The 13709-nt window shown below is 49.0% G+C and overlaps 7 protein-coding genes across 7 annotated transcripts; 3 read left to right on the top strand and 4 right to left on the bottom strand.

Moving 5' to 3' along the window:
- Positions 1–932: 932 nt before the first annotated feature.
- N7508_003215 (DNA-directed RNA polymerase core subunit RPB8) lies at positions 933–1436 on the bottom strand (the record flags this gene model as incomplete). Its single annotated transcript, XM_058461281.1, has 2 exons — positions 933–1038; positions 1111–1436. 2 exons carry the CDS (start codon positions 1434–1436, stop codon positions 933–935), a joined length of 432 nt encoding a protein of 143 aa, XP_058321858.1.
- Positions 1437–1715: 279 nt separating this feature from the next.
- N7508_003214 (elongator complex protein 4) lies at positions 1716–2932 on the top strand (the record flags this gene model as incomplete). The annotated part of the gene is made up of 2 exons (XM_058461280.1): positions 1716–2178; positions 2232–2932. The coding sequence occupies 2 exons, from the start codon at positions 1716–1718 to the stop codon at positions 2930–2932; spliced, it is 1164 nt and encodes a 387-aa protein (XP_058321857.1).
- A 20-nt stretch (positions 2933–2952) lies between these two features.
- On the bottom strand, positions 2953–3264 carry N7508_003213 (uncharacterized protein; the record flags this gene model as incomplete). The annotated part of the gene is made up of 2 exons (XM_058461279.1): positions 2953–3137; positions 3207–3264. The coding sequence occupies 2 exons, from the start codon at positions 3262–3264 to the stop codon at positions 2953–2955; spliced, it is 243 nt and encodes an 80-aa protein (XP_058321856.1).
- Positions 3265–3740: 476 nt separating this feature from the next.
- N7508_003212 (tRNA splicing endonuclease subunit SEN34) lies at positions 3741–4697 on the top strand (the record flags this gene model as incomplete). The annotated part of the gene is made up of 1 exon (XM_058461278.1): positions 3741–4697. One exon carries the CDS (start codon positions 3741–3743, stop codon positions 4695–4697), a length of 957 nt encoding a protein of 318 aa, XP_058321855.1.
- A 489-nt stretch (positions 4698–5186) lies between these two features.
- Positions 5187–5978, bottom strand: N7508_003211 (RNase P/RNase MRP complex subunit; the record flags this gene model as incomplete). The annotated part of the gene is made up of 2 exons (XM_058461277.1): positions 5187–5383; positions 5447–5978. 2 exons carry the CDS (start codon positions 5976–5978, stop codon positions 5187–5189), a joined length of 729 nt encoding a protein of 242 aa, XP_058321854.1.
- A 423-nt stretch (positions 5979–6401) lies between these two features.
- On the top strand, positions 6402–7547 carry N7508_003210 (putative oxidoreductase, 2OG-Fe(II) oxygenase family; the record flags this gene model as incomplete). Its single annotated transcript, XM_058461276.1, has 2 exons — positions 6402–6785; positions 6840–7547. 2 exons carry the CDS (start codon positions 6402–6404, stop codon positions 7545–7547), a joined length of 1092 nt encoding a protein of 363 aa, XP_058321853.1.
- Positions 7548–10557: 3010 nt separating this feature from the next.
- N7508_003209 (uncharacterized protein) lies at positions 10558–11703 on the bottom strand (the record flags this gene model as incomplete). The annotated part of the gene is made up of 3 exons (XM_058461275.1): positions 10558–10654; positions 10713–11489; positions 11552–11703. The coding sequence occupies 3 exons, from the start codon at positions 11701–11703 to the stop codon at positions 10558–10560; spliced, it is 1026 nt and encodes a 341-aa protein (XP_058321852.1).
- Between the last annotated feature and the right edge of the window lie 2006 nt (positions 11704–13709).

The following is a 13709-nucleotide window of genomic DNA, read 5'->3' as shown; positions in this document are numbered from 1 at the left end:
TGGGCCTCTGAGAGTACCCATGAGAGCGGCTCTGGCGTCGCTCCTACTACCAGAGGTCTGGGATAGGGGTTATGAGGAGAGACCTGAAGATGAGAAAGATGAGGTTGGCATCGACTGGATCGTGAGCAAACTTGAAATAGCTAGGATCCTGGGTACATTCATTCCTTCCATGGGGCGTTGTCTTCTTCCTAATGTTGTTTCTAGATTTGGGATCATACAAACTTCGGGTCCTATCGAAACGCCGGAAGACCATATACCGAGAGACAGCTCAGAGGAGGTTGAGCGGTTCGACTTGATCAGCGATCTAGTCTCCTCGACAGTTCATGATGAAAACCGCATTCCACGGTCAGTCGACCCCTGTTTATTTCCGCGTAGGTCGGTTAATAAGATGAAAATATTGGTATCAAGATTTTGTGTTGTTATACAGCAAGACGAGGGTGAGCGCAGGGTGCTGCTAACTAAAAACCCAAAGGTCGTTCAAATGAAAGCATTACCACTGCGGTCAACAAATCCTCATGTCGCAACTGGACGGATCTGTCAACTGGATCTTCTTTTTTACAAGCTTGACTTGGGAATGCAGAGTGGGCACAGATTGAATACATTGTGGAGGATGTCTGGCGTGAACTTCAACTCGAAACTGACTGTCGTTAATAATTTAGAACTTATAATGAATGTTAAGTTTCTTTGTAAAGCTCAAGATTCATATCATCAGTTTCATGAAGATCATGTTTAGTTCGATGATGATCTATTGGTATATCCAAATCAAAATGCAAAAAAACGCCTGCGCTGCACCCGATAAGAACATGAACATCTCCCCTCGAATACATAGAATAGACTTTTGTTTCCAAGCCATAGCCTAGAGGTCAGAGCGAAGCCAAATTCATCCCATGCCAAAGACTTTACCAAAAGCGATGACCCCAAGAACCGCTACCTTATTTCTTGAGGAGCAAGTAGACGTGATCGATTCGGAGAGGAGCAAGCTTCTTGTAGGGACCCTCGAGATAGAGCAAAAGTCCTCCAAACGACACAAAGACAGCCCTGCAGATATTGATTAGTTTTGTTCCTCTTGAATCGAGGATCTCGACTTAAGAAAGCCGGACAAAGACTCACATAGTATCCTTAGTGGCTCCCTCCTCAAAACGGTAAACCTTGCCGTGGCAAACATAGTCATAGTCATCGGCGAGGGTCGCATCACCCATGCTGACTTCTCTCCAGCTGGCGCGAGTATCCTCTTTGCCGTCGAGAGAAAGAGTCGAGGCAATCGCGAGAGACAGCGACTCGCCGACGGCGCATGGGTACAGCTCGGAGTTCACATCAAGGGTAAAAGTCAGGGAAGCATCGTTGGAGGTACAGGTAAGACGAGATACCCGGTCGTACTTCTGGGCGTTGATCGCGGTGATCGTGAAGGTATCTTCGAAGAGGAGCGGGTCCGACATGATTGAGATTATGACCGCTGGCTTGTCGGTCTATGAAAGGTGATTTAGGCTTGCGGTCAACGTGCAAATTATCGCACGGTCGTTTTGGAGTCGTTTTGGGAGACTTCGAGGGCTGCAATGACGATCGCGAGGTGATGAAGAGAAGAGTTGGAGGCGGAGCGGAGAGGAGATCGGAGAATGGAAGCTTTTTTTTTTCTGCCGCTTTGGTCCCCGCCGATAACGAGGGGAGTTTGAACTACATATTGACCTTCATATTTCTTTTTTCTTGAATACTGCGCCATGTCTTTTCGCAAGAGAAATATTGGACTATCCCCCGGTGTTGACCGCACAGCTGTTCCCAATGCCGCAACACAGCCAGCTGCACCAGAGACGCCTGGCATCCGCCCCTCACCAGATGATGGTCGGCCAACAACCTCGACAGGTACCCGGTCTCTAGACAATCTGCTTGCAGGACATGCAGGTCTTCCTATGGGCAAACTGTTGCTTGTTGAGGAAAATGGAACAACAGATTTCGCAGGCGCATTGCTCCGATACTATGCGGCGGAGGGCGTCATTCAAGAACAGAAGATCCATGTGGTTGGAGTACCAGAGCAATGGGGTCGCAGCTTGCCTGGTCTGATCGGCTCCGCCGAGTCTCTTGACGAGAAGAGGTCCGACAGGCGCAAGGATGATCGCATGAAAATTGCATGGCGTTACGAGCGATTGGGCGAGTTTGGCGCAGGTGTCGCCGGTTCACGCGATGGTGAGCTTTGAAATACAAGATCGCTTCGAGCTTCAATAAGCTAATGGCTACAGCCCCTGCTACTCCTGGAGCCCAGGATCCAGCTACGAAAGAGGCACCCGCCTTCTGCCACGCCTTTGACCTCACAAAACGCCTCACCCATCCGTCTATCACGAATATGACCTTCATCCCGATCACCCCCTCCAAAGAATCGCCATTCCTCCCTATCCTGAAACGTCTTCAGACCGCAATTTCCTCCAGCCCCGCGAGTATCATCCACCGTATTGTCATTCCGTCTCTGCTCAATCCCACAATGTACCCGCCTGACGCATGCCAACCCGAGCATGTGCTCCAGTTCTTCCACGCCCTCAAGGCGCTGATGAGCGCAAACACCACTCGTGTCACTGCGATGATCACATTCTCTCTTTCTCTATACCCTCGGTCGTCAGGTCTGGTGCGTTGGATCGAACTGCTGAGCGACGGCGTCATTGAGCTTTGTCCCTTCCCACATTCTGCAGATGCCACGGCTACTTCGGGAGCGGCGACGTCCCAAGAAGAGCCTCCACAGGGTATGCTCAAGACGCATCGACTCCCGGTATTACACGAACGTGGAGGCGGAAGTGATCAGAATGTTGGACAAGACTGGGCGTTTATTCTGAGTCGTCGGCGATTCGAAATTAAGCCGTTCAGTCTGCCACCAGCAGAAGGAGACACTGAAGCGCAGGATGCCTCGGCTGCTGGCGGTATGCCCAAGAAGTCGGACCTCGAGTTTTAGACAACTTGTAATATTTTCAATCAATCGTCCTCCTCAAAGTGACGGCGGGTTCCTGGTTCTGCTAGCATGTCGTCCATCTCGATCTGCTCCGACATGGCGGGCCCGGAGTTGGCCATGGTCCGGAGGTAGCTCGCACCGTACGCGTCCAATCCAGCTTCGCGGGACCGAAGGCGGTTGCCGAGACAAGACGAAGCTGCAAGCCATGCTGGTTGGTGTTAGTCGGTTGTACTTAGAAAGCTTCCAGTTTCAGTCATCGGGTATAAGCGGTACTTACCCACAAACAGTAGGAGTGGCGCAAAGAAGACCAGGAAGAGCAAAAGTAAGAAACCCATAACTAGATATACAGAGTCAAATATAATGCCAGGAATCTAAGTCAACGATAGACCTCGAGTTGGGCAGTTCGCTTGCCAAGAACGCTAGTCTAAAAGAGGGCAAGCGTGGAAGCTGAGCTTTTCCTTTTCTTCCGCTTTTTGTGCCTTTTCTCTTTTTCCTCTCTGCAACTCGGCTTTGCTAGTCAAACCCACGTAAATGATGTTCTCGACAATCTCATTTTATTTCTAATGGTAAGCTCACAACCCCTCCACCTCCCCACTTCGCATGATTATGCAAAATACAAATCTGTCAATCCCCTGAAGCTCAATTAATATCTCAATTAAGAGCACATGTGACTGAGAAACGTACTTATAAATGATTCGCGAACTCCAAACACTTTTGGCATCTACAAACTTGCATATCGAACACGAGCTAACAGTTCATGCCACAGAATCCATGAATATTTCAATCAATCATCTCTCAATCAAAAATCAAAATGGCCTCCCAACCAGATCTTCCAATCCCGATCTCCTATGTATCCGGTAGATACCTGTTGTTCTCAATTGACGCAGTCACATACCTACGCCGCGAGCATAACATCTGCGGCGTGCTGATCGGGACACTCCCACAAATCCCTCAGCAAAATGTCTTCCTGGGTCTGCCGCTGGAGTTGATGCCCGAGGAGGCCCGGCTGTTAGTGGACAAGGGTGTAGCTTGCATCGTAGACGAAAACAAGGCGCACGACAGCATGAACACACTTTTAGAAGAAGATCGCAGGCGGTATCTGCACGACCTCCAAGCCCAGGGTCTGCATGCCTCGCGTCTCCACGCAGATCGCAAAGAGCAACAGAAGGAGCAGGCCTTGAAGAACAGATTAAACGACAAGAATGCCAACCCAAAGGCCAAGGCTGCTGCCGCCGCCGCGGTGCAGGCACAGACACCCGAGAATGTCCCCTCCACGCCGTCAAAGAAGGATGATGCTGTCGTTGACCTCTTCGCTGCTGAGGATCCTTTTACACCATCCAAGGATACCGCGAGCGCATCCACTCCCTCTCAGGATGCAATGGGCATCACGCCTGCCACTTCGTACCCGCCGCTCTCCATCCCTCCGTCGTCGAGCCACCTCTCTGCTCCCGCAGTGCCACCTTCCTACCCTCTCTTCGCCCACCTACACTCCCGTGGGTACTTCCTCTCTCCCGGCCTGCGCTTTGGATGCCAGTACACTGCCTACCCGGGTGACCCGCTGCGCTTCCACTCGCATTTCCTCGTGGTGTCATATGATTGGGATGAGAACATTGATTTGATGGACCTCATTGTCGGAGGCAGACTGGGCACTGGTGTGAAGAAGGGTTTCTTGATTGGTGGAGCGAAGAAGACTCTCGATGATGTTGAGTCGGAGGCTGATCGGGTGGACAGTGTCCGGACTTTCAGTCTGGAATGGGCTGGCATGTGATGGCTTGTCGTTGAAGACTTTTACAAGTCTTTTGTTACTTCAATCTTGTTGAGCCCGTCCGTGGCTCTGACATGACCTGACCCATGCAGCCAACCAGCTTCCCCAACTGCTGGTTTCCCCTACGTGCTCAATGCACAATATGTCTTGAAACCTTTGCAAGCTCTTGCAATACTTATCGGCATCGAGGCTTTTATTGCCGCATACCTTGGTCGACGCTTCGTGAGTGCACCAAGATATCAGAAATCCTTGGTTCGTCGCCTGGCGACTGAACGTGGATCAAAGACAAACGCATGTATAAACAGACGTGCGACTCGTCTCTAGGTAGACATATCCTACAAATAGCATTCTAGCATGGACTCATACTGCTGTTTGCACTACAATTCATGGATTGTTCATTCCACACCTCATAGTTTATTGTCATCATTTCGTACATGCCGTAGCAATTGTAAAAGAAGCGCTTCAACTAATAAGCCATTCAAGCTCAATGTCTTATAGATAATCAATATTCCGCCACTTGAACTTTTTATTAGCACGATCAACCGGCCGATTCTCAAACTGGCTTCCATGCAATTCAAAAACCAACGGCTTCGCCCATTCAACGGCGGACTCTTTCTGGTCCTGCTCACCCTTCGCCGATGCCGGCAACGGAACCGTGAATTTGAAAATAGTCTGCTCCTTCGGAATAGCTATAAAACTCGTCAGCCCAATTATTCCCATGCTCCCCCAAAGAAAGATAGATATATACTCACTCTTCATCTCATCCCCCTCAGTAACAAGCACAAAGGTAAACTTCGTATCCCTAACCACAATCCCCTTCACGCCAACCCGCCCAGCACAAGAACTCCGCACAACCTCAATCTCAGCCCCATGATAATCAGCACTAACAAGCTTACTACCATGCACAAGCGCAGAAACGGGCCCGGCACGCGCGCCAGGCTTTAGATCCAGGATTTCATGCATATACTCCACCCAAAGCTCATGCAGACCCTTGAAAATTGCATACTTGCATTCGTCTTTGGGTAGATCGTGCAGACCTGATTCGCGCTTCTCGCGCGCGGACAGCGGGCGCGGCTTTTGGTGTTTGAGGAAGTATTCTTTTTTGCGGAGGCGGTGGAGGCGGCGTCTGCTGCGGTTGTCTGTTGCTGTTGATTCTGTTGGGCGGAGATAGAGCGGTCTTTGTTTTATTTTTTCCGTGAATTGCGTTGCTGTGCTTTCCGGGGAGTGGGCGCGTGAGAGGAGGGTTTGCGCAATGTGCGTTTTTGGGGTTGGGGAGTCGGTCATTATGGGTGTTGGCCTTTTCGTTCAATAGATTTTTGGTGAGAATGTGTAGGGTTGATGTCGAGGGTTTGAGGCTTTTGTCGTGGAGGTTGGAGGTTGAGCTGTTGGAGTTAGAGAAAAATTGTTTGATGTCACTGCCCGATAAGAGATAACCATCTATAGAACTGCTTGAGTCACCGATATTTCTCGTTCAGGCTACATTTGATTTACTATGAACGATGAGATAGGCTATGCTGTTTTCGGATTTTGGTCTGTTTCCGAATTTTTATTTCGGGCTTGGTCATCCCTCGGTTCTTTGGTGCTTCCCCGCATGCATCTTGTTGATATATATCCAGAGTGAGGGAGCACAATCTCATTCCACACACCAGAACAGATACAAAACAAGACGCGACAACTACCACAAGCACCGAAGCTCATTGAATAACTATGCAGTCTCAAGTTGATCAGAAGCAAATCCCCAATAACTTCCCAAATATCCCACCCTTCCCGGACGATATCGCCACAGCACCTCTTCTTCGGTTATCACTAGGGAAGCTCATTGCCGGTGACCCTTCAGAGTATGCAAATTTATTCCAAGCTTCGAGCGACATAGGTTTCTTCTACCTCGATCTGTCAGACTCAGAACAGGGATCCTCGCTCCTCGGCGACGCAGATACCCTATTCAAACTCGGAGAAAGGCTTTTCGAATTGAGTTTAGACGAGAAAAAGAAATACGACTTTAGCAGACAGAACTCATACTTCGGATATAAAGCGCAAGGTGTGGCAGTAGTTGATAAGCAGGGGAATCTGGACCGGAACGAGTTCTACAATGTGGGTTTGCTACGTTACTGTGTTTCTACAGCAGGCTAATCTCGATGCTGATAGGTCTCGAAAGATGATATAATGGGAGTTAGTGATCCTTTGCCTGCACCAGAGGTCTTACAAGAAAGTCGGGTGCAGCTGGGATCGTTTATGCAGGGGTCACATGCGATAGTAACCCTAATCCTCGACATCCTGAACGACCAACTGTCCCTACCAAAAGGCACTCTACCCAATCTCCATAGACGACAAGCAGTAAGCGGCGATCAAGTCCGTTTTGTGAAAGCACCACCACAGCCAGTGGACGACAGACGCACCGCACTGGGCCAACACACTGATTTCGGCAGCGTGACGGTCCTTTTTAACCGACTCGGGGGTCTGCAAGTACTACCACCTGGAACGGACGCCGAATGGGTTTATGTTCGACCACTTCCTGGACATGCGATTGTGAACCTTGGAGATGCAATGGTCAAGTTCACGAACGGATTGTTCCGGTCGAACATCCACCGGGTTGTGGCACCGCCTGGTCTCCAGGCTGAGTCGACGAGGTATAGTCTCGTGTACTTCGCACGACCCGAGGATAGGGTGATGTTGCGTCGGTTGGAGGGGTCTGAGCGGATTCCGAGGATGGAGGATGGTCAGACTGAGGAGGAGATTAACAGTAAAAACTGGATCATCCGGCGGGCTTTAGGGAGGAGGGTTGACCTTGTTGATGATATTGATTACGAGAAGTCTGCTGGGACGGAGCAGATTAGTATGCGGATCAAGGTTTAGCTGTATTCTGTCATACGAAGACGACGTAAGGTCTCTAGTTAGGATATATATACTTCTGAGCACGTCTTTGCTGTCGCTGTGAGAACCATTCCCCGGCCACTCCGTGTATTGTCATCAAAATGCACTTGGCTGTATCCATCAACTGAGATCAGCGTGTCTAGACCGCATTCACTATGACCTATAGATTGTCGAAATGAAGAGCCCAGAGCTTTCAAATCCCGAAATGAAACGTCCTACGCTCCTTGGATTTCTTCAAATTGGAACATCTGGTGATAGCACTATCGATTCCACCATCGGACTCTTTACCGATTCATCTCAGGCCCGGAGACCAGACAAGATGACATCCCCCACCCAATGAGAGCTAGTGTATCTAAAATCGGACAGCTAGTTGAGCGAGGGACAAGGGGCAAACTAGTAGAAACCATCGAATCCAGACCTCCAAGGCCATACACTTTACCGCGGCAGAGGGCCTACTCTAAATCAGCCCCTTCGTAAGCAAAGAAACCTTAACAAGAACAAGGAAGTTAGTTCCTGCGAACCGGCAGTTGTCATCTGAATCGAAATTCGACAACCTCGATTTGAGACCCGCCCATCTGGTAATGACAGGCTGTACTGAGTGGGGAGACCCCGGAGGCTTTCCAGACTGGGACCGACCCCTATCTCACTTGTCTTATGCCGCTCAAAATGCGGTAAATCATAAATCATAATACAAGATACCCTTTGCACAATAATATCGTGCAATGCGGCACACCTCAAGGCCAAAGAATATAGCGCATTCCGACATCCTGGGTTGACGTGCCAAGACCCAAAAATGGCAGGTAGTTTGAAGCGTCAACTCCCCGAGCGGCTAACAGCCTAGACATTTTGCAACAATTTTGTGACGTGCTCTGAGATCCTAGTCGATCGGGTCTGCATCGATCTACGTGCAACTGACAGGTTACTACCCCAAGCCCAGCGGGCCTCAAGGCTTTGGGCCTGGGCTTGCAGTTTTTCCTTCAATAGCTCCACACCTTGAGACAGGTAAGACTTACAAACCAGATTGCACATTCCCGCCCTTACTGGAAAGCAATGTAATCGACATGGGGACTCGATTTGGCTAGATGGCCGTTGCGACCCACGATGGAATTCAGTCTCAACTGAGTTCCCTCCCTGCCCACCCCCTGCCCAGCCTATTAAAATAGCAAGATGATCAGGGTGACAGCGGGTATGAGCGACAAGCTATCCACCCTCATTGACCAAACGGATTCAACCAAGGTTCTAGCAATCCGGAACTGAGTTGTCCCCTCCGCTCCGGGTACTCCCTGGCGTAAAGGTACATGTACATGTACAGGAAGACGAAGTTCAAGGAAGAAAGCCGAAATCCTTGGTACTTTTGACACTGACACTGACAAGTCTGCACGATGACGATTGCGGGCGCGGCCAATTCACCCCCTGCGACCCGACACTCTGGCTCTGTCATGACACCCTTACCTCGGTCTCGGTCACTTGGACTTGGAGTCCGTCTCAGGGTATCATTGCAGTAGTTACTTTCGGTTACAAGAATTGCGAGTCATGAACATAATCTCTCAAATCCTTGACAGGGGTCGTGACTGGATAAGGTTGGTGTAATTTTAGTGGAGAAACAAGTTGCAGTGTACAGCACAACTCCATTGTAGGACACATCGGAGCCGACACATTTCGAACGGGACTATTTGCGGATTAGAACGAAAAGCTCCAATACGAGAATCGTCAAATTCCCGGTAGTCCCCAGCGGCCTGGATGTTTCTGCCGAGCCAATCAGCCGGGCTTATTTGGGCCTAACGCATGCACCGTCGAATACCGTAACATTCTAAGTTATTCGATGCTCTCTACCCATGTTCCTAAGTACTGTATAGACTTCAACAACGCAACCGAAACAATCCCTGTAGATATTCCCTTGTGAACGCAGATCAATAGCGAAAAGTACCAAGACCCAGACACTCTGGGTCCAACCCACAGCAAACGGCTCGGACCGTCCAAACGGAACCAGACGGGCTTTGCCATCCCACTTTTCTGAGTCGTGATGTTCCATGTTCCATGCCCCGCAAAAGGAAAAGGAAAAAGGGGACTGTAATTTATTCTTCGGCCGAAGCATCTGCTTTGCACCTTATTTCTCTGATGTGGATGGGTACCCGGAAGCGCCCCAGTCGGAAGACAGTTCAGTGGCGCTGTGCCACAGGAGTTTTCCACCGACGACAGTGCGATAAGCGTAGAATGTATATGTAGACGCAATTATAGTGATATAGTATATCGCTATAGTATATGAATACGGGGAGGTTGGGTAGTAATAGCTCCACAATGACATATAGTTATCTCTTTACAGTACTATAAATGCCCAAACCGGACAGCATCCGAGGTACATATCCCGGAAGAGATGTCGTCACGTGGAACACTTGGACAATTGGACCGATGACCATATCCCGAGTTTCAAGTCAAACCAGCGCACAGCAAATAAGGCCGAACGGGTCAATATGGATGTCTTTTCCACGTCTAGACTTGAGGGCTGTTCTAGAATAGTATCCACATCCACATCCCACATTCATATCCACTGGACTGTTCCAGGGGGCCGGGAGCAATAGAGTCTATTTTCGCACCGGGTTGACGTGGGCCTTACGACTGCTTCCTTGTTTGGCATTGACGCCGGGTTTCAGCTTCTGACAGCTGGCTGTGGGGTCTGACTTTGGGCGGGTCATATCTTGTATTCTTCTGCCTCAGGCGAATCCGAATTGAATATGTATGCATTGGGCGCTGTTTTCATGTCGTATGTTCTGGTATAGTGGAAATGGCCAGCAAACAATTTAGTTGCGTTCCAGTTGGCTGGGAGGAGGGGTAAGTTTCATTTATGTTGTTAATGCCATCCGTATATCTGGATATCTTGTTTCTTTGGACTGGGATACAGCAATTGAGATAGGTCAAATGGATATAGCGGATTTGAATACAAATCATCTGGAAAACAGGCTGTATCACGCAATATCAAGGCACATATGTCCGGTCAGGTAATTGGGTTTGCAGATATTACCATATTAGCCAGCTTCTCTTCGAGGCTCCGAATAACTCCTGGATCAGGTTCCTGTTTGATCTTCTTGGGTCTGTCAAAGTAAATAGTTAGCTCAGCCCAAAACCAAGCAAGGTAGAAGTCACACATACGGAACCCGTATCGTCTCATCGCATTTCGTCTGACCACACTGCACACAGACACGCGCATCTTCATGATAAGAAGTAGTGCAGACATGACAGATATAATGAACCCGTCGACGGGGCTTCTTAAACGTTCGATCTGGTGCAAGTTTTGGGGGCTCGACATCACCAGGATACCCATCTGGGTATTTATCAAGTTTGGCAGGTTGTCGTGGACAGCTCTTGCAACGATTATGGCGACAACTGGCGCATTGCTTTGAGCCTCTGGCAAACATAATTCCACATAGATGGCAGTCTCGTCGGACTCGCTGGCGAATAGGTTTGTTTACAAAGTCCGGTCCTCCCATGTTGGAAGTTCTTGATAATGGAGAGGCTGGGTTGCCGCTAAGCTTGAGATGCGGCGTGAGGTGAAGCATGCCTTGCTGCTTTGCGCGAAGTTCGTGGAGTCTGATTTTGGAAATTGATGGCTCTTCATCTTGGGCTTGAGCTGGTGGGAATCGGGGACATTTCTTGCATCGGAGGTGCTGGCAATTGACGCAGACTTTGTCGGGACCGAAAACTGTTTCGCAGCGATGACAGGCGCGGCGTACTCGCATGCGAATCGGCTTGGCTACTCGCGCAAATTGGTGATCGGTGGGTGATCTCTCTCCGGTGAGTTCGAAGCTTAGATTGTACTTGGAGAAGAGGGCTTGCGCCTTTTCGCGCTGCATGGCTTTGTAATCAGGGATAATTGGTTGCTCTGGTATAGTGGGCTGTTGCACTTGTTCTGGTGCTGGTGCTGATGCGCTGTGGTGGGCAGTGTTAGTTATACTATGGGTTACCGAAGAATGATAGTAAGTGTATCATACATTGACTGGGCCGTTTCCGCGACATTAGGTGTGTCTAAAGATTGATCTCTTGGAGCTGATCGAGGGCGTAAGACACTCTTCATGCGTCTGAAGTACTTGGAGACCCCTTCAGACCTGTCTTCGCCTGGGCGACCGGTGTCTTCGGAAGACATGGCTTTCGATTTATGCGAATCGGCGCAGGAATGTGATGGCGTATGCTGGGTTGATCGGTCCAAAGTGTCGGGATGACCACTTCATTCCATGTAGACAGTAAAATTGGTTGAAGAGAAAGAGAAGTATGTGGATATAAGTATCGGGGTTAGGTGTATACCAGAGAGCTGGAAATCCCCGAAGAGCAGGGAAGGCCCTGGGGGAGAGGCAATTATAAAAAGAGACGAACAAGAATATAGTTAGATTACAGGTATTGTATAGCGAGTGTAAAAGGCGGAGATATTAAAATATAAAAATCCCAAAAAAAGAAGATTTAGGGGATGCAACTTGGGTGGACCCCCCGGGCTCTCTCCACCTGGGCTTTGGCCTCAGCTGTACTTACAATACTGTACTCCGTGTATCCGGACTTGGCCATTGGTCTTTGTTCAAGCAAGACATCTGTGCTACTGTCCCCTGTAAATTTTCCTGCAACCCCCTAGAAATAATCCTAGGAGATCAGATGGTGTGGCATGCACTGGGGCTATGTACATCAGCCCGGGTGTTCCCGCCATTCCGGTTGCCTTTCCAGAAATAGTTAACTGACAGTCTATCAGTGGAAGGGGGATCTGAGAATCGAGCAAGATTGCCGTATTTGAGGGGCGACGCCAGTGTTTCGCTGACACCTGGGCAGTCTGTCGATCAGGAGAGCATTTGGCCGGGATTTGGATAACCGAGCAGATCGTGAACGCTCGGAGCTTAGAACGCTTGGTCTTTGAAATTGACAGGTGGACCACGGGGAATAATCCAATTTTTATTTACGGCGTACTGACTATCATATTAAAATCCATAGCGCCTACACGCCGTGCTGACAGGACTATTGCTAATATGTATACCAAACCGTCGGGTCTATGAAGAAATGCAAAGCCCAGACCAAGATCCGCTGAGAATCCTTGTCAATCTATGCCTCCCTAACACGGGCATTTGGCCGTCCGTGACGAGTCATGCATGGGAAATTGGAAAGCGCAAATCACCCTGTTCGTCAGTTAGCGGCGAAAAGAGTAAAAATCGGAAATTTGACTTTTGCCAATGGAGACACTACTGCAAGCTAACAACTCAGTCGAAAAAATCGCTTGAAATTTATTCCTCGCTCAACGGTTCTACTGCGTGCTGAAGGAAGAATTAAAACAAGCTGCAGATGACAAGTGTCAGTGCTTGACTTTCTTCACCTGTCAGACTGGGGATAAAGTGTCGGACAGGAGGAGTACATGTATACGAATATCCCCACCCCCCCCCCCCCAAAAAAAGGCAAAACACGAATATAATGATAATCTGAGAACCCACATAATGCAGGCTGAACCATTCCCCTGGAAAATGGAGTTCGCAAGGAATATGTTTCCTGGTCTGGGCTTCCCCTTGTCATCTCACCTAGTGGGGACTTATGCTGGACGATGATTGATGGAGGTCTGATCGCGTCTTGGCTTACAGTATGGTAAATATTATATGCTGGTTTCCCCTCAGCCTTCTTTATTTCTTTGATTTTGCAGAATTACTGTTTGCTTTTTTCTTATTAATCTACACATATCTAGTGCTCCCGTTCCGATCGCCCGATCTATAGCTTCGAGCGATCGTACGACTATTGCCTCTTCTAGACAAGGCTTCCCTGTGCTTCCTGTACAGTGCGCCGTGCCGTCTGCATGCATCATGTGGGAGTATATGTAAGAGGATGTTACTCCTAGGTGAAATTCAGGTGAATGCACCTAAATTATGACCTATGATCTAATGACCTATGATCTAAAAGTATACTTCGCACTTGTAATATGATCATATCATCGCCGGTAAAAGATGTACCCTAAAAAAGCAATTCGCCCATGTACTTACAATGTGTAGATATCTCACAACATTCCAACCCCTCTATGTACAAATATGTACTGCGCCCCCTTTGCCCTTCTAGACGTGCATCCGTCCCGACGCAACGGTAAAGCAACACACAGACATCAAGCCCTCGCCACCAAATACCAACCCGAATTTC

Source organism: Penicillium antarcticum (genome assembly GCF_028974205.1).
Source record: "Penicillium antarcticum strain IBT 31339 chromosome Unknown utg000003l_segment0_segment0, whole genome shotgun sequence".
NCBI classification, from domain to species: Eukaryota; Fungi; Ascomycota; class Eurotiomycetes; order Eurotiales; family Aspergillaceae; genus Penicillium; species Penicillium antarcticum.
This window is presented reverse-complemented; position numbering and strand designations above follow the sequence as displayed.